This window comes from Ascaphus truei, chromosome 5, assembly GCF_040206685.1.
Source record: "Ascaphus truei isolate aAscTru1 chromosome 5, aAscTru1.hap1, whole genome shotgun sequence".
NCBI lineage: Eukaryota > Metazoa > Chordata > Amphibia > Anura > Ascaphidae > Ascaphus > Ascaphus truei.
This window is the reverse complement of record NC_134487.1, coordinates 274,413,810-274,431,862: the sequence shown is the minus strand read 5'-3', so window position 1 is coordinate 274,431,862 and position 18,053 is coordinate 274,413,810. Positions and strand designations below refer to the sequence as shown.

General features: G+C 43.9%; 1 protein-coding gene across 2 annotated transcripts in view; it reads right to left on the bottom strand.

The window, feature by feature from the left end:
* LOC142495956 (proton-coupled amino acid transporter 1-like) overlaps positions 1-18,053 on the bottom strand; it is a 52,870-nt gene that overhangs the window by 31,259 nt on the left and 3,558 nt on the right. For both annotated transcript variants that reach the window (XM_075602127.1, XM_075602128.1), the window contains exons 4-8: positions 16,886-16,976; positions 14,515-14,603; positions 8,250-8,345; positions 4,124-4,208; positions 347-565 (exon numbers count right to left, since the gene is read on the bottom strand). In XM_075602127.1, coding sequence (XP_075458242.1) covers positions 347-565; positions 4,124-4,208; positions 8,250-8,345; positions 14,515-14,603; positions 16,886-16,976 — 580 coding nt within the window. The remainder of the gene's footprint in view (positions 1-346; positions 566-4,123; positions 4,209-8,249; positions 8,346-14,514; positions 14,604-16,885; positions 16,977-18,053) is intronic.

Genomic DNA, 18,053 nt, shown 5'->3' with positions numbered 1-18,053 from the left:
ATTTACTGTATGGCGAGATACAATAAAACAGATAAGTATTTAACTATATCATTTGTCATATTGGATTTAGCATATTGGCTTCTTGTCTAGTTATATACATTAGGTTACAATCCCAGTAGCATTCCTTCTGACACACACACATACAGTATGGTTTGGTGTGTTTGGGTTCTAAGCTTGCAGGGACTGTGTGCATTTGTATTGAGCAATAACCTACTTGTTTCACTTGGGTGCTGCACATATTTAGCTTTGCTTACGGAAGTTCATATTCACAGGTCCTGTGCTTCTGCCACCTGTACACTTCAGAACATTTGAAGATTAAGAACATTTAAAATCTGTTCTTCCTCACCCTGCCAATATACTGGTAGATCATGATCACACTTCCCAGCATGGCCAGGTTTGCGAGCAGCGAGAAGATGGACAGGTAACGCAGGTTCCTGATGAAGACGAGGAGGATGAGGAATGGCAGGAATGAGAGCATGTACAGTCTAGAATCCATGGTCTCTTGCAGCACCACCGTCTCGTTGGAGCTGCAGTCATTGCTGGTGGTATTGGCGGCTTCTACCACCTACAATGACATAAGAAGAGAGTGGGGTCAGGGGGTGCTGGGGAATGTAAGAAGCCAATGGTTGTAGGGATCTCTTACTTTTCTCCTAAGTCTAGTGGCAGACCAGTGAAGTAGGATATCTGTAAATTAAAGACCAGCCCAAGCTCCGTTCAGAAGTGACAAACTATAATTAACAGACTATTATACTTGATGTTCTTTGACCATACGGTGAGCCATTTGGTTACTCAATGAGGTATTCCCTAAAAGGTAATTAAAGTCCTTTTCAAAAGGCAATACAGGATAGTACCATCAAGTAACGCCCTACCATATCACCCTTATTAGAAGTTGATAGACCATTTAGAAGTTGATTTATGGCAGAGGAGGGGAATGGAGGGGGGGGGGGGGGCAGTGAATTAGAGCGAGAGAGGAGGAGGAGGGGGCAGAGGAGGGAAATGGAGAGAGGGGAGGGGGGAATTGAGTGTTTTCAAGGTCACAGAGCTAGAACTAAACAGTGCCCACCAGGCTTTCTATATACAGTACAGCCCTACAGACACTGCATTCCTAAAAAAGAAAAAAAAACTATCATTAAGTGCTTCGGAAAATACTTTATTAAAGCAGCAATCCTGCGCTCTTTTTTTTTTTTTTTTTTTTACGCTATAGGTTCGAAGCAAGGAGGTCTTCGGAGCTCAACTGTGTTAATTTAAGCCAATTAATTAGTTAACCCACGCTGTGCTGAAAAGCTGTGTAATGTGGCAGACAAGTTTATAGGGATGCATGTTAAACTGGATAAGAAAACAAAAAAAAAGGTGACACTGTGTGCTCATTTGCATATCATTACCCAAACCCCCTGGCTACAGTGGAATAATTGTATGCCAAGAGATACTGGGGGGGAAAAGCAGGGTTGCAGACCTGTATGAGACGTGTGAATGGGAAAACAGATTATGGGGTCTGCATTATGTATTAGCATATAATTTGTGTTGCATTAAAAAATGTCTGTGCTAAAAAGTAGTACAAATCTTCATAAAATGTGTCGTATATATGAAGACTCCATACATAGGATTTGTTGTTTGAAAAAAAAAAAAAATAATAATAAAACACGATTATCGTTTGTGAAGCGCCAATATATTCCGCAGTGCGGTACAATGGGGTACAGAGTTATGTATATTACATAAACAGTTAAATACAGGTGAGGACAAACATGCACAAACAGATACAAAGAGGTAATGAGGACCCTGCTCATGAGAGCTTACAGTCTATAGGGAATGAGGGACAAAGTTGAAACAAGAAGGTAAGCTGGCTGATCACCGTTGGTTAAGGCAGGGGTGTGCAAAGTAAGGGGGGCGAGATCTTTCTGGGGGGGCTGCGTTGCAGAGGCCCCACGCTCTTCCCCAAGGCATTCAAATTTAATGCCGGGGGATCGCGTGAGGCCTCTGCAACTCAGGACTCGTGTCCATGGCAATGCGGCGTCATGCGACGTGACGTCACATGCGTCAAATGACACGGCGAGTCATGCCGCATCAAGATAAGGGCGGGGACGCGAGCACCAGAGGAGGTGTGGGGGGTGCAGCAGGAAAAGTTTACGCTCCCCTGGGATAAGGTATGGCTCAGGTTACAATATGGCCCAGTCTGACAGCTGAAGACATTAAGGTGGGTTTTTTTGGGGGGGGGAGGGGGGAGGAGGGAGAGGGGAGAAAGGGAAAAGAGAGATGACATAGGGTCGAGATTGGTCCAGCTGGTCCGAATGGGGTAGGAGGGGGAAGGGGAGTTAGATGCATGGTGAGAAGGAGAGAGAGTGTGTCTGAGGTGGTGAACCAGGTTTCTGTAATGGCCAGAAGGTTGACAGAGTTGGAAATAAACATGTCATGTACGGCCGTGAGCAGTGGCGGATTTTCCATTAGGCCCTGGCCTAGGGCGGCAAAATTTACATACACAGAGGCTGCGCTCTCGGGCCTATGGGGCATGATGGGAAGTTCCTTACCTGCAGCCGCCTCTGCCTTCCTGCTGCGTCAAATGATACTGCGACATCACACAGAATCTCGTTGTTATGGCAATGCGACATCAGCGCGTTAGATGACGTCATGAAGTTGTGCTGCCATGGCAACGAGACGCCGTGTGACGTCGCCTTCGTGACGTCCACAGCTTTAGAAGACGGAGGGCAGCAGCACGGAGGAGGCGGCACAAGTTAAGTGCCTAGGGGCGGCGGATCTGGAAATCAGCCACTGGCCGGGAATTTGTTGCAGACAGATTGTGTGTTCCATATGGCACAGGAGAAGGGTAGGGAAGGAAGAGGTGTAATGGGGATGAGGTTGGAGTAATCAGCAGTGCGTGGTGAGGAGACTTTGGGGCAAGGTGTGGGACATGACAGGATTGGTATGTGGATAGGGTGAGGATTGGGGCACATGTTGCCACAGGGTAGGAGTAGTAGTCGAGGAAGAGAGGGAGAGAGAGAGAGAGAGAGAGAGAGAGAGAGAGTAGGAGAGTTGGTGTTTGGGGTGATGGGCTTTGATGTGAGAAGCCGGAGTTGATAGCTGTAGGGTAAGAGAGGTGACAGAGAATGGGAAATGAAGCAATGGGGTTTGGGTTGTAAAAGTGTGGGAGCTGGAGGCAAAGTGCAGGTGAGAGCAGAGTAATGGTAGTTCAAAGCTTAGAGGTGGCTGGAGTCATTACTTAGTATGAGGCTATGGTGTATCCAGCTGGCCTATGCAATGCACAAACAGCATGTGGTGTGAGCCCTTGAGCTGCTGCCAGAGGGGTGCTGCTAGACAGTGTCAGGGTGTGTTGAAAGGGTTTGCTGAGGGAATTGGAGGGTGAGGTACTCATGGGAGTATGATGTGATGAGTCAGTGAATAGCGGATTGATACACTTTTAAATTGACACAGAATCATATGTTTTTTTAATTTTATAACAAATATTAGTAAATAAATTAGAGTAGTATCATTTATTACAGCCATACTGTGAAAATAATACATTTCTGGTTAACCTACATAATGACGTATGTGCTGCCTCAAATACATTTCTGGTTGAAACATAGCAACTTAATTCTGCGTTAACCACCAGTAACAGACTTTTCAAGGTTTAAGCAAAATCTTTCTTTACGGCAAAACCAATTAAATAAATAGGCCCCTATGGGTCTCGTGATGGAACATTTCGAATTACATTTAAAGTAAAGGAAAATTAGGAATTTACAGTTACATTTATAAACACCTGCCATTAGTATAAAAGCACTGCAAATGTTAAATTAATTTTGCATCCAATTTCCAACCTCAATAAAGTAGATAAGAAGCAAAAGGTGAGGCAATGAGTACTCATTTGCATATCCTTACCCAGAGTCTCTTGCTGCAGTGGAAACACAGTTTGCTGAGAGTACAGGGTACGGCAGGTTTGGGGGGGACCTTCCCGAAACACGTGAACGTGCTCATGAGGCTTCTTTATGATTACTGTAAGCATTTTTTATATCTTTAAGGAACTTGTCTATCGGATGCCCCATCATTGGACCATTTGAGCACCACTAATCTAGACCGAGCAAAAGAGCATTACCAAGATAAATGTTGGCATTTTGAAGCCATGATAAACTCGTACCTGCTTTATATTGTCAGCCAGGAACACGAAGTAGACACAGCAAAAGCCCAGCTGGGTGAGGATCAAGAAGAATACAACAATCCGCCTAAGAGAGGGGACATAAAGAGGCAAAGAGATGGGCAGGGGGTGGAGATGACATAGACCAAAAGCAGCGTTATTAGGTAAAGTCCCAGGCTGCCTTTCACTACAGTCACCTAAACTCAGACATTACAAAGGGTGACAGAAAGTGGCCACATGAAGAGGCAAAAACAGAGAGTAGGAAAGCAGGTACAAAAAAGGGGCAGGAGACATGGGTGGGTGTTGACGACATTAGTGCTGAATGGCCACATAGATTTTAATTGCAATTCTATTGTGGTCTCCCAAGCAGGTCCACCGACAGATTAAAAGTGGCCCAGGACTAGAGGTAGTCCTCGTTATCCAACGTTTCACTTTACAACGAATGGCATATCCAACGCTTTACAATGTAACCCTAAGGGTAATTTTTCGACGCCTGAATGCGTTATCCAACGCTCACTGCCACTGATTAACATGGGACTCACTTTACAACGGTTTCACTATCCAACGCTACTCCCAGAACGGATTCCGTTGGATAACCGAGGACTGCCTGTACTATATTTAACATTCAATCTTTGCTGACCAGTGCCACCTGGTGGTTACAAAGAGTACACACGAATGTTATTATGCATAAATTACCATCACTATTCCTTCTCTCAGTGACCTTGAGCTTAACAGCCACAGATGTGGAAAACCTCTACTTAGTCTCAACTGCTAGTAACCGCAACGCCTCATGTTACAATTGTTTTAATAATTAGGCAAGTGTGAGGATTTTATATCCTATCATTTTGTCAGCAGGTTGGCAAATAGTCGGTACTGACAAACAATACTCGGTAATAAACAGATCGCAGCTACACAGGGCTCAGAAATTAGGCACATGGTTAATTCTGAAAGCCATGTAGCCCAAGTAAAAGGCAAAGAATAAAACTGATGGTACTACTGAAAAGAGAGAGAAAAAGGGTCTGCTTAATAAGGTTCAGGATGTGCTTTAAAACAATAGAATTCTATAACTATGAGAAGCTTAAAGCAGCAAATAGTGAAAAATCATATATATATATATATATTTATTTTTTTAATAAATCAGATCTGTATTATTAGATAATACTGTCTGCATTTTTTTTTTTTTTAAGTGAAACTGCTTTGCTGGCGCCTACAGGGTTTTCATGGGAAAAAATGCATTGCCTTGTAATGAAATCCGTAACAAAAAAGTGATGTCACGATGCTAATGAGCCTGCGCCCCGATCGCACATGTGCAGAAGAGGAGCTGGCAGGCCACCACGCATGCGCAGTACCGCCCTTGTCCACCAAGTACTTTGACACTCCCCCCTCTTCCAGCACGCGTGCGCACTGACGGCCGCGGGCCTCTGCACATGCGCGCCAGCACAAGAGTGGACTGACCGAGGGGGGAGGAGAGGAGCCGGGAACGCCGGGCAGGGAGAGACAGAGTCGCGTCCCCCGAGATCCGGTGCTGAAACAGACACATACAACCAGAGACACACACACAACCAGAGTCACACATACACGCAGAGTCACACATACACGCAGAGTCACACATACACGCAGAGTCACACATATACGCAGAGTCACACATACACGCAGAGTCACACATACACGCAGAGTCACACATACACGCAGAGTCACACATACACGCAGAGTCACACATACACGCAGAGTCACACATACACGCAGAGTCACACATACACGCAGAGTCACACATACACGCAGAGTCACACACAAAGAATTCAGATAGTATAAATATATTAGTGCCCTGCATGTGCGTTCTAAGTCACACTTTGTGTTTGGTAACTGAAATTGTGTTTGTTTTTAATGAAAAACCATCACAAATACAATTTCTGTGACAAAAGACAAAGAAGTTTCACTTAAAATGCGCATGCTCGACACACAGACACACAGACACACAGACACACAGACACACAGACACACAGACACACAGACACACAGACACACAGACTTTTTTTTTTCATTTCTAATGCCATTTTTAATGATTTTTTATTGTACTGATCATCTATGGTTGCTACAGTAAACATTTAGACATTCAGATCCTCTTTTGAAACAGGCTCCGACACACCTTTTTGAGCTCTGCCCGTTGGCAACCAAGTATCACAAATATATTTCTTGCTGTGTTCCAAACAGGAGGCTGAGTACTACAATGAAAGCTGTAACAATAATGTTATACTTTGTAATATAGTATTACATTGTGGTGCGGTCTGTGATGCTGCAGCTGCAAAGTAGGAAGGCGGCCATTTCATTAGGTACACATGCAGGATTTTGACCAATTTAGAACAGAATCATCAAACGATTGCTAGCTTAGGCAAGAATGTACATTGTCACATGCTTTAATAAAGAATACACATACATACAGTGATTGTAGTATTGTTGCTTTCATACTCTAACATTGAAGCATGTTAATTGTAAAGCGGGGTGGGTCCCAAACGCAATATATTATTTGAAGGGAGAATTAAATTGTGGGGGCCGACAATAAAATGACTCATTCTCATGCAGCCTGTTCATTATCGGAGGAGAGGAAATGTATCGTGCTGAACATGAAAAGCAGCTTCAATACATACAACTAAGTGCTGTAATTTACAGAATTGATGCAACTTTTCTCCAGAAGCACGGTATATTGCCAAGGGATGTGCTCACTCGCTATTATGTAAAAGGCCCAGTGCAATTACACCAAAGTGATTTGTCCTTTACTCTGTTGCGCTTTGTTCTGGAGGATCCTGACGGGCTTTGATCAGGCTGGACACCGCCCTGCAATTTGTTAGACAGGGGCTTTGAACCTTTGGATTACATGCTGAGCTCCAATACTGCACGTCTGAAACTGCAATACATTGCAGGCACAGATCAGACCCACTGTCAACATACTAATTGTCCACCAAGATATATATCCTACTTCTGCATTACACACCGTAAACAGTATTACCTGTTAATCTGCTCCAAGTTATGTATCCCTTAGAGTATTTTTAATGCCAACAATAAGTGTCGCCAACCCAGTCAGTTTCAGATATTATTATTATTAGCATGTTCTTGTATAGCGCTGCTAGTTTTACGTAGCGCTTTACAGAGACATTTTTGCAGACACAAGTCCCTGCCCCGTGGAGCTTACAATCTATATTTTGGTGCCTGAAGCACAGGGAGATAAAGTGACTTGCCCAAGGTCACAACGAGTCAACACCAGGAATTGAACCAGGCTCCCCTGCTTCAAACTCTCAATGCCAGTCAGTGTCTTTACTCACTGAGCCGTTCCTTCTGATAAGTACTCACTATAAAGACGCATATAAAAAATTGCACTTTAAAGATATTTCTGTCGAAATTGTGCTTCCCTAAGAATTTACTCTGCAAATGTCCCATCATCTCGTCCTGACAACCTACAGTGTACTCTCTGGAAGTCTCCCATTAGTAGGTATGTAGGATACCTACAGCTTAGACTTAACTTTGGAGACCTTGAGATACTAATTATCACCATCCTCAAGTACAAAGAGAGCTACAGAAATACTACCTACTGCGCTACTTATCCCAAAACGGTAAATGAAGAGCTACTGTTTTACATAATTGCTTTAGAGCATTGGCTGGGAGTGAGAAGTGCCTTTTCTATTAGCCTTTTTGGTCACATTCATTAGAACAAGAGCTGGCTCGTGCAATTATGCGAGAGGCTTTCTTTCTAGCTGCCGATACTGGCAACACAGAAGAAGAATACAGAGCCACGTACCCGCACTCAATAAGTGGGAGATTAGGGAACTGCACCTCGACCCATTTACTTACTGAGATCACTGACACACTCACAAAGCCTCTAATTGGCAATCAAGGACAGCAACTTGCTGGTCATATAGCCACTTAATAAAACCATATTGCATCTCTGAACTGCAGTATTCCAATTCCATGTTTGGATGTCGGCCTATAGTCCTACTTATTCCACCACTTGTACAGCAGGGGGCTGAAGGCTCCCTATACAATCTGTTTTCCGAAGGGCTTTAGTATCATAGCACTTTAGATATGTACATGCAGCTGGTTCTCAAGCAGAAAGAGACAGCAAAATAATCCTAAATACCTTCCCCAGATTGAATGTGTTCGCAGCCACTGGCTGGGCGTGGACTCCATGCCATACATCACTGCATCTCCATAGTCCACAAATGGTCGCTGGTCCCTAGGGAAAGGTGAAAGTGTTAAACAAAGCATTACTATAGGGGCTACAATTGGGAGTTATGGGTGCTGAAGGTGATCGCTGATAGGGAAATGTGTAAAAATATGATTGTATGTCAGGGGTGGAGGCGTGGGGCTCCTGCTCTCCCCCCTCTGCTGTTACCGAACCATTCCTATTCCTCCATCTCTTGATTTTCCCTCATTTGAGGCTCACACTGTCCAGATCTTCTCTCCTCTCCCTAGGAACGTGGTGTCATCTATCGCCCACCTACCTCTACTCATCCCCCTTCTTCCTTTCTCTCTCACTTTGAATCCTGGCTCTCTTTCTTTCTCTCCTCAGATTCCCCTGTTCTTCTCCTTGGGGACTTCAATTGCCACATTGATGACCCCTCTCTCCCTTGGGCTTCCCGCTTTCTTTCTCTAACCTCTTCTTTTGGCCTTCAACAGTGGACTGCAGCCAGCACCCACAAGGATGGCCACTACTTAGACCTGGTTTTCACTAAAAACTTTTCTCTCACCGATTTCTCCATTTCCTCTCTCTGACCATCACCTCATCCTCTCTATCTCGCTTCTCCCCTTCTCCACCTCCATCTACCCCCCGGTTCTGCAGAAACCTGCGCTCTATTCACTTACCTGACTTTGAGTCCACTTTAAGCTCCTCCCTCTCCTCTCTCAGCTCTGCTACAGACCCTGACAACCTGGTCAGGAACTACAACTCTGTCTTGTCCTCGTCTCTTGATCTACATGCCCCGCTTTCTCTCTGCCGCACTCGCCCTTCTAACCCTAGACCCTGGCTAAATTCCCACACGCGCATGCTGCGTTCCTCCACTCGTTCCTCTGAACGCTTCAGGAGGAAGTCTCACACTCTCGCAGACTTCCTTCACTACAAATTTATGCTATCCTGTTTCAACTCTGCCCTCTCGCAAGCTAAACAAGCCTACTTTTCTTCACTAATCAACATGCACAAGTCTAACTCACGCCGACTGTTCTCTGTCTTTCATACTCTACTCAAACCACCCTCAGCTGCCTCTCCTTATCCATCTCCGCTCAGGACTTTGCTGACTATTTTAAGGAAAAGGTGGAATCCATACGTCAGAACATCCCCTGTTTCTTCCTCCCATCCTACACCTCTTCCTAACTCTCCTCCTGCCTTCCTTGACTCTTTTTCCACTGTCTCAGAGGAGGATGTGTCGCTGTTGATCGCCTCTTCTCCCTCTACCACTTGCCCTCTTGACCCCATTCCCTCCCATCTCCTAAAAACTCTTGCTCCTACTATAATCCCTACGCTCACACACATTTTTTACTCCTCCCTCTGCTCTGGAACCTTTCCATCCTCCTTCAAACATGCAACAGTCATACCATTACTCAAAAAGAGCAAGCTTGACCCTACCTGTCTTTCTAACTATCGACCTGTCTCCCTCCTGCCTTTTGGCTCAAAACTCCTTGAACGTCTTGTATTCTCTCGCTTGCTCCATTTTCTCAACACCTCACTGCTCACTCCACGGAAACAGCCCTCACTAAAATAACTGACGACCTCCATGCTGCCAAAGACAGAGGTCATTACACTCTGCTCATATTACTCGACCTCTCTGCAGCATTTGACACAGTGGACCACCCTCTTCTCCTCCACATTCTCCATACTCTAGGTATTCGGAACAAAAAGCTCTATCCTGGATCTCATCCTATCTCTCCCATCGTACTTTCAGTGTCTCTTCTGCTAACACCTCCTCCTCTATTGATATCTCTGTGGGGGTACCCCAGGGCTCTGTCCTGGGACCTCTTCTCTTTTCTCTGTACACACTCCCTCTAGGTGACCTAATAACATCTTTTAGGTTTAATTATCACCTCTATGCCGACGACACACAAATATACTTTTCAACACCTGACCTTACACCTGCTGAACAAACCAAAGTTTCTGAATGTCTCTCTGCTATATCATCCTGGATGGCCCTCCGACGCCTTAAACTCAACATGGCTAAAACAGAGCTCCTCATACTTCCTCCCAAACCTGGCCCTACTACCTCCTTCCACATTACTGTTGGAACTACAATCATTCACCCAGTAGCCCAAGCACGCTGCCTAGGGGGTCACACTCGACTCCTTTCTCACATTCGCCCCTCACATTCAAAACATTTCTAAAACTTGTCGCTTTTTCCTCCGCAATATAACAAAGATATCTCCTTTCCTCTGTTGCTCGACTGCTAAAACTGACTCAGGCCCTCATTCTCTCCCGTCTTGATTACTGTAACCTCCTGCTGTCCGGCCTTCCTGCCTCTCACCTGTCTCCCCTACAATCTATCCTAAATGCTGCTGCCAGAATCACTCTACTCTTTCCTAGATCTGTCTCAGCATCTCCCCTCATGAAATCCCTCTCCTGGCTTCCGATCAAATCCCGCATCTCACACTTCATTCTTCTCCTCACTTTTAAAGCTTTACACTCTTCTGCCCCTCCTTACATCTCATCCCTAATTTCTCGTTATGCACCATCCCGACTCTTGGGTTCTTCTCAAGGATGTCTTCTTTCTACCCCCTTTGTATCTAAAGCCCTCTCCCGCCTTAAACCTTTTTCACTGACTGCCCCACACCTCTGGATTGCCCTTCCCCTCAGTACCCGACTAGCACCCTCTCTATCCACCTTTAAGACCCACCTTAAGACACATTTGCTTAAAGAAGCATATGAATAGCACTGTCGATATTCTGAACACATGATACATAAAGCTTGGCCCCCTGCAGACGCACTTACCAGAACTCCCTCCTACTGTCTCTGTACGTTCTACCTACCTACCAATTAGACTGTAAGCTCCTCGGGGCAGGGACTCCTCTTCCGAAATGTTACTTTTATGTCTAAAGCACTTATTCCCATGATCTGTTATTTATATTATCTGTTATTTATTTGATTACCACATGTATTACTACTGTGAAGCGCTATGTACATTAATGGCGCTATATCAATAAAGACATTCAATTCAATTACAGATCTTGATTAAATATAATATTAAAAAAAACAGTGATGACTGATAGATATCATGTTTGACAAATAACTGATAGTTATTGCTTATCACTGGAATCAGTCTAGGAAATCTGACAAATCAATGCAGCTGCAGAACGATAGGTCACAACACATTGCACTCGAAAACCCCTACTAGCAAGGGCAATAAGGAACTTTTATTATGGTTTAATTTCGCTTCCTACTCTAGGATCATTCGTGGTTTAAAAAGGTCCATTTTTAATGTATTCTAATGTAGCAAGCATTTTTGTTTCTATAGAAACCATTTACAAAGTTACATCCCCTTCCTCTTCTGAGACAGGCTGTGGCTCTTGTGTCCTGCCCTCCCTCTAGCTGTGCATGAATTGTATCTAGTGCCTGTCTGGTCACATGATCTTCCACACAGAACTTTGCATCATGGGTACTATTTTGCAGCAATAACCAAATTAAATAACCCCTGATTCGGCGATCAATTACAGGAGAACAGATCGATCGGCAACTTAGCTAATCACTCGTCAGTGTGCAGATTGTATTGATGCCCATATTGAATGGAATAAATAAAATAAAAAAGGTTTTTAAAATGGCAGCTCTAACAGAAAGCTATTTACGAGGCTCAAACTTTTTTGAGCTACACAATTCAGCCCAGTAAAGTTATCGAAGGGGTCAAAAAGTTAGCCCAGAACATACAAGAATGTAAACTCAATGCAGCAGTATAATATTCCCGTTATCGGAATAATGGTGACAGCTGCAATAGTTGGTACTGTTGCAATTTTGTATCAGCAGTAACTTAATAGTGTGTTTGCTAGTTTGGCATTTCATTAAATACAATGCTGGCTGACCAACATCCTATCAAATACCCTATTATAAGTAGTTAGAAAAGGATAGAGATTAGAAATAGAGGATAGGATCCCTAACCAGCATTTCGCATCTACTTTTGAATAGCTAGGTTCTAACTTTGTATGCTATAGTTGGCGAGTAATGCTTTGTAGTAGAGCAAATACAGTATAAACAAGCACTGACTGAACGATAACAGCACAGCTAACAGAATGTGTGCTACTGTAACTACCCGCCAAGGCACCATATGGAGCTACAAACACCCTGCCCAACGGACGGACTTCGCGACGTTAGCCGACTCCCGACGCATGTTTCACATTTACCCACTTTGTCAAAAAGGGGGGGGGGCGAGAGATGGTAAATACATGATGGTTGGTGCTCAAGAAATAAAAGGGAGCTGGAATATTCAAAAATGTCAAGGAATAATCAGCACAGTGGGGGCTTTTACTGCAATGGGATTGCCTAAATCCCTTGAAATCACATGTATGAGATATGGAATAAAGCAGCAACACTCCATGCTTACAAAATACTAAGCACGTTTATTACTCACATGATTATGCGAGTAACAAACCTTGTTGATATTTTAGAATTGTGGAGTGCTGCTGCTTTATTCCATATCTTCCCCACCGGGTATTTAAGATCCAATATTCACTTCTCTCCATAGTCCTGATGAAGAAGATCTCTGCTGTCGACTATGCTATTTAATAAACGGGAGTTTTGTTTAATACAAACTTTTGAAGCTGCACCCCCCTTTCTTCCCAGTCTCTCGCGCCTTCCCCCCACCTTGTATCCGCGGCAAATGAAGTCACATGGCCACCCGCGTCAATTGACGCCGCATTGCCATGGCGACGCGTCACAGCCTGCTGAATCCCGGTAGGTGGAGTGTTGCAGGGGTCTCACGCGATCCCCCGGCATTTAATTAAATGCCTGGGGGAAGAGCGCGGGGCCTCTGCAACCGCCCACGCCACCCCCAGCAAAATCTCCCGCCCCCCTGGGGGGTGCGCCCCAGTTTGCGCACCGCTGCTTTAAGTAATCATCTACGTTCTTACATTTTTGTATATATGGCCGTACTGTATACACATGCCTTAGCACTCTATACTTGCAAGTTAGGGGTGCAGAGTTTTTCTATTTTGGAAGAGCCGATATTGAACCTGGCTTTTGGAAATATCGGTTGCTGAAACCCCGATTTTATGATGCATACTGTATCTGTGACAAATGTCGCTGCTAGTATGCAAACACTTTAGGTCATTATTACGAGATTCTCACACTTGGTCTTCCATTGCAGAAAAACTGCCTTTTGCTGTGCTGCTTGTTATAAATAATAAATTAAGATTTCACAAGCTAAATGATACCGTTGTTCTAGTATGTTTGAGGTACACACAGCACCCTGATGTATTGCAATGTGTGGGACCAGTAAATGAGCTTTGTGCAGTTGCTATTCATGTTCATGTGTAAATCAATCACGTTTTTTTAACAATTTATAAATGTAATCTGTTTCCTTTGAAAGATTAAATGCCCCATAGATTAAACTGTTCACCCAAGTGCCTTCTGTGTAAGGCCTGGTCTCCGCTGGCTACCGCAGCGCCCGCTGTGCGGAAGCTGCAGGGACGAGAGCCCTCCCCTCAATGGCGCCGAGCCCGCAGCGAGGGGGGGCCGCAGCGCTGTGGCGAGAGTTGCCCCTGCTCTCAATAGAATTGAGAGCAGGACTCGCGACGGAGAGCTAAACCACGTCCCCCGGCGGTTCAGCCAATGAGGGCGAACCTGCCGGGTGACGTCATGGCCGCGCCCCCGTCACACGCCCTCCCCCCCCCCGGTCTCTCTTCCTGCAGCTCACTGCAGACCGAGGAATTGGCTGCGGGCGCGCGTGCAGCGGAGGTACTGGGGACTTAGCCTATGAGTGAATACATTTCCATTTGCTTGCGGTCTGTTTTATGCTCATCTTATCTGGTAATTCATATTCTAACTATGCTGTCACCATTACCACAAACAACAAAAGGGAAGAATTAACATATAACCTGTATATACACACACACAGCATCTTACAAGCAGGCTTATCTCAAGAGATTAGATAAAGGTTGTAAAAACACTCCAAAACATTTGGTCACTATGAAGTCAGGGAACAAACGCAACAATAACCAAAAAAATACACAATAAAAATTGGACCAGTTACAGTGTTTTTATCAAGGTTATGTACTTGTACCCTCGCAAATGCAGAGAGGACTTTTTAATGGTTAGGTTTTATTGACTATTATATAACAGTGTAGATCAGCATAATGACAAAGCTATTTATTTGAACTCTGAGTTAGGAAGGAATGCACCTCGCAGAACCCAGAGCTCCCGTCACTGGTCTCACCTTTGACAGAAGTGATGAGCGCACTTAACCAGGAGGTCCATGCAGTGAACAGCGATGATGCCCATCACTACCAAACTCAGAGGACCCAACTGCGAGAGGGAAAGAGAAGGAGCCGATTAAACACATCTTCTATTACAAAACAAATGCTAAAAATGGTAGGAAAAGGGTTACATTGGTGTATACTTTCCCATTTATTTAAATGTCACAGTGTGAGCAGGAGAATAAATCTTCTGGAATGATTATTATGAAGTATTGTCCGATTATGTCCCTTTTAACATAAATCAGCCTAAGGCTGATCCCCAAAAATTCCTACGCAACACAATCTGCACCAGAGGTTAAATAGGGCTCATCCTTGTTCTCATGCATGATATATGTTTCTCGGTACTCTTTAATAGTTGGAAGAGTTAACTTAAAGGTACATACAATATTGCCAGCCAGCAAATTTTTTCTGTTTATTTATGCTAAACGATTGGAAGATTCACAATGTAGAAAAAAGGTCATTTATTGACTAAAGAGTCCGAGTTGCATCCAACGTGTCGGTGCACATCAGGGATCCCTGATGAAGATGCATGTGCGCCGAAACGTTGGATGCAACGCTGACTCTTTAGTCAATAAATGACTTTTTCAATAAATGACTTTTTTGCTATGTTGTGAATCTTCCAATTGTTTGGTGTGCTTAGCTCCCTTTGCCTATTGCTACTCCTTGACAAAGGACTCTTGCGGTTAGCACTCATTTTTTCACTCTCCATTACCCTAGATTCCCTTTTTATGAGCATCCCAAGTTGCTTTACCTGATTCTCCTCTTTGTTTACATTTATTTATGCTAACCACATCCTGATTCTAATTTGCTTATATAGACACAAGATGCATCTGGCTCTGTGCAGTGCCTGCAGCGTTAAGTTGTTAGGTAACCTTGTTGCTTAGCAGCATGTTCTCATAAGCAGAATTAGCTGGCCTTTTGATGCTGAAAAAGATTAACCAGTCAACTACAGTACGTGTAGAAAAGAAGAGGGAAAAAAATAAAAAAAAAATAAGAGGCTATGGGGCATGAACCTTCAAAGCAAAAAAACAAAACAAAACAAGAAATGTCATTAACATTTCAGATGTAACCTCATCTTCATTTGTGGTTAGCGCACTGGACTTTGAAGTGACAAAAACAGCTCTGAGCCCCTTCCAGAAAAAGACTTTAGTAATCCAGTTTCCCTTGCTTCACATGGTTTAAGATAAAGCCTCCTAAACCCTATATATTTTCAGCAAGAACTACTTAATTTGTGCTGCTCTTAAATAATAAAAAGGGTGCAGAAGCTAGAGCAAGAACAAAGACCAACGCTGTTGGATCTTACCTAAATCACCTTGTTTCCTCATCGCCTCGTATAATAAAGATCAGATTGGAAGGTAATTTGGATAGGGAGTGTGTGTTGCTATATCAAATATACTATACAACATTAATATATTTTATTTAGAAAACATAGCAAGGTCCCGCATTTCTAAACATGCATTCACACCAGATCATCAACCATTACCTAAATAACCTACATTGTACTCATTGCAAGAACCTAACAAACATCTTGTAATCCCATTCCGAGCACCATTACATTACAGGAAGGAAAAAAGCCTCTAGAGAGGAATGTGGAGCACAGCACAAGGACAGACAGCAGGACCAGCATATCAAAGGTTAACTAATTTATTGGTATAGGGGGGGGGGGGGGGACCATAAAACCGGACAATCACCACTCTGACGCGTTTCGGGCTATGCCCTTTGTCAAAACTCTTGACAAAGGGCATAGCCCGAAACGCGTCAGAGTGGTGATTGTCCGGTTTTATGGTGTCCCCCCTATACCAATAAATTAGTTAACCTTTGATATGCTGGTCCTGCTGTCCGTCCTTGTGCTGTGCTCCACATTCCTCTCTAGAGGCTTTTTTCCTTCCTGTTCTGCAATAAAGTTGGAGGCACGCCTGCATGGATCCCCTGCTGATCTACACTACTCTACAATCAAAAAAGTGAGTGGACTTTGATATACCTACTGCTCTCTGATACTGTCACTGTCTCTGTTCTGTGACTTACCTTAGTGTGGTAGGAGAACAGGGAACTTTCAGCCTATGGCGCTATGTTCCCCTAATACCCTATAAATCCCACTATTGTAAGCCATATAGGCAGTCACATACTCATGAACAGTCTATAAGGTTGACTTGGATATATATCCTCAAGAAGCAGTTTGTCCTCACTAATAATTCAAGCAAAGAATATGTATCCGTGACATATGGGACCTGTTATATAATATACCTGTTCATATATCTGTTGCACCTTTTTGGACGGAAGTCCTGTTTTTCTACACAATTACATTACATTACATTACAGCAGATTTCCTACCACAATCCCTGCATTCTTCACGGCCAACGGCAGACCAAGCAGTCCCGTTCCAATGTTTCCCTTCAGCAAATGAATCAAGGTCTGGAACCATCTGCAGTAGGAAAAACAGAGAACGGTTTACGGGTCAAGATGCCACTGGAGAAAACAGAAACAATGTGTTCCAGGACCACTGAAATAAGCATGTTTCCCACCTGCAGAAGATTGTCCAGTTGGTATTTAGTATGGATTACAGGTCTCATAGGAGTGGGAACCTCACAAAATTCAGGGACAACATTGCAGGGTAGCATTGTATTTTAAGAGTATCGCATTTTACAGTGGGCATTTTTAAGTGAGTAATGTAGTTAGACTGGATCTTCCAACAGACTCTTTACATAAGGCATAGGTGAGCTTATTTTACCGCACTATTATCTCATTCTTGTTAGCCTGCACATTTAATCCCCCCTATACACTTTATTTACTGCATCCTCTCCCAACACTGAACTGCACACAATTGCCTCTCCCATCTTCCACCCCCCCTCCCCTCCACCAAATCCCTCTGCAAACCTTAAACAGACCCCAGCATTGCAAATGCAGCAAAACATTTTGGCAAGGAAAAGGCCCATCTCTGCTGTTTACTCTGCACACACTCACTTGGCTCACAGCAGCTTCATGCAAAATGACCTACCTTTGAGATCATGAAAAGCTACATACTACTCCCTCCTGGCCCACACCCAATATCATACACCCTGGATTACTCCAAAGCCTTGCACTACTGTATCTACCGAACGTTGGTGGAGAACTCTGAAAACCAGCACACCAACCACTATTCATTCTAATGGCAAACATCACAAATTTACAACTTGCAAACAACTACTCAATTTCTATTTATACTGTTACCCTCTTTAGCAGGTGATATTGAACGTAACCCAGCCCCTCCCTTTTCAACTCTCTGTCCTATACCCCTGAGAAAACCCCTTTCAAATTTCAAAAATGTCTGTCGCCCATATAAATATCCGGAGTCCGCTGCCCAACTTGGATGAACTAAGGGCATGGTGCCTTATGCATACACCCAAAGTCATCATTCTCACAGAAGCATGGCTAACGCCTAAAACCCATGATGCAACTATCGCCATTCAGGGATTCTCCATTTCCAGGAAAGACAGGTCATAGAGAGGAGGGGTGTTATTTT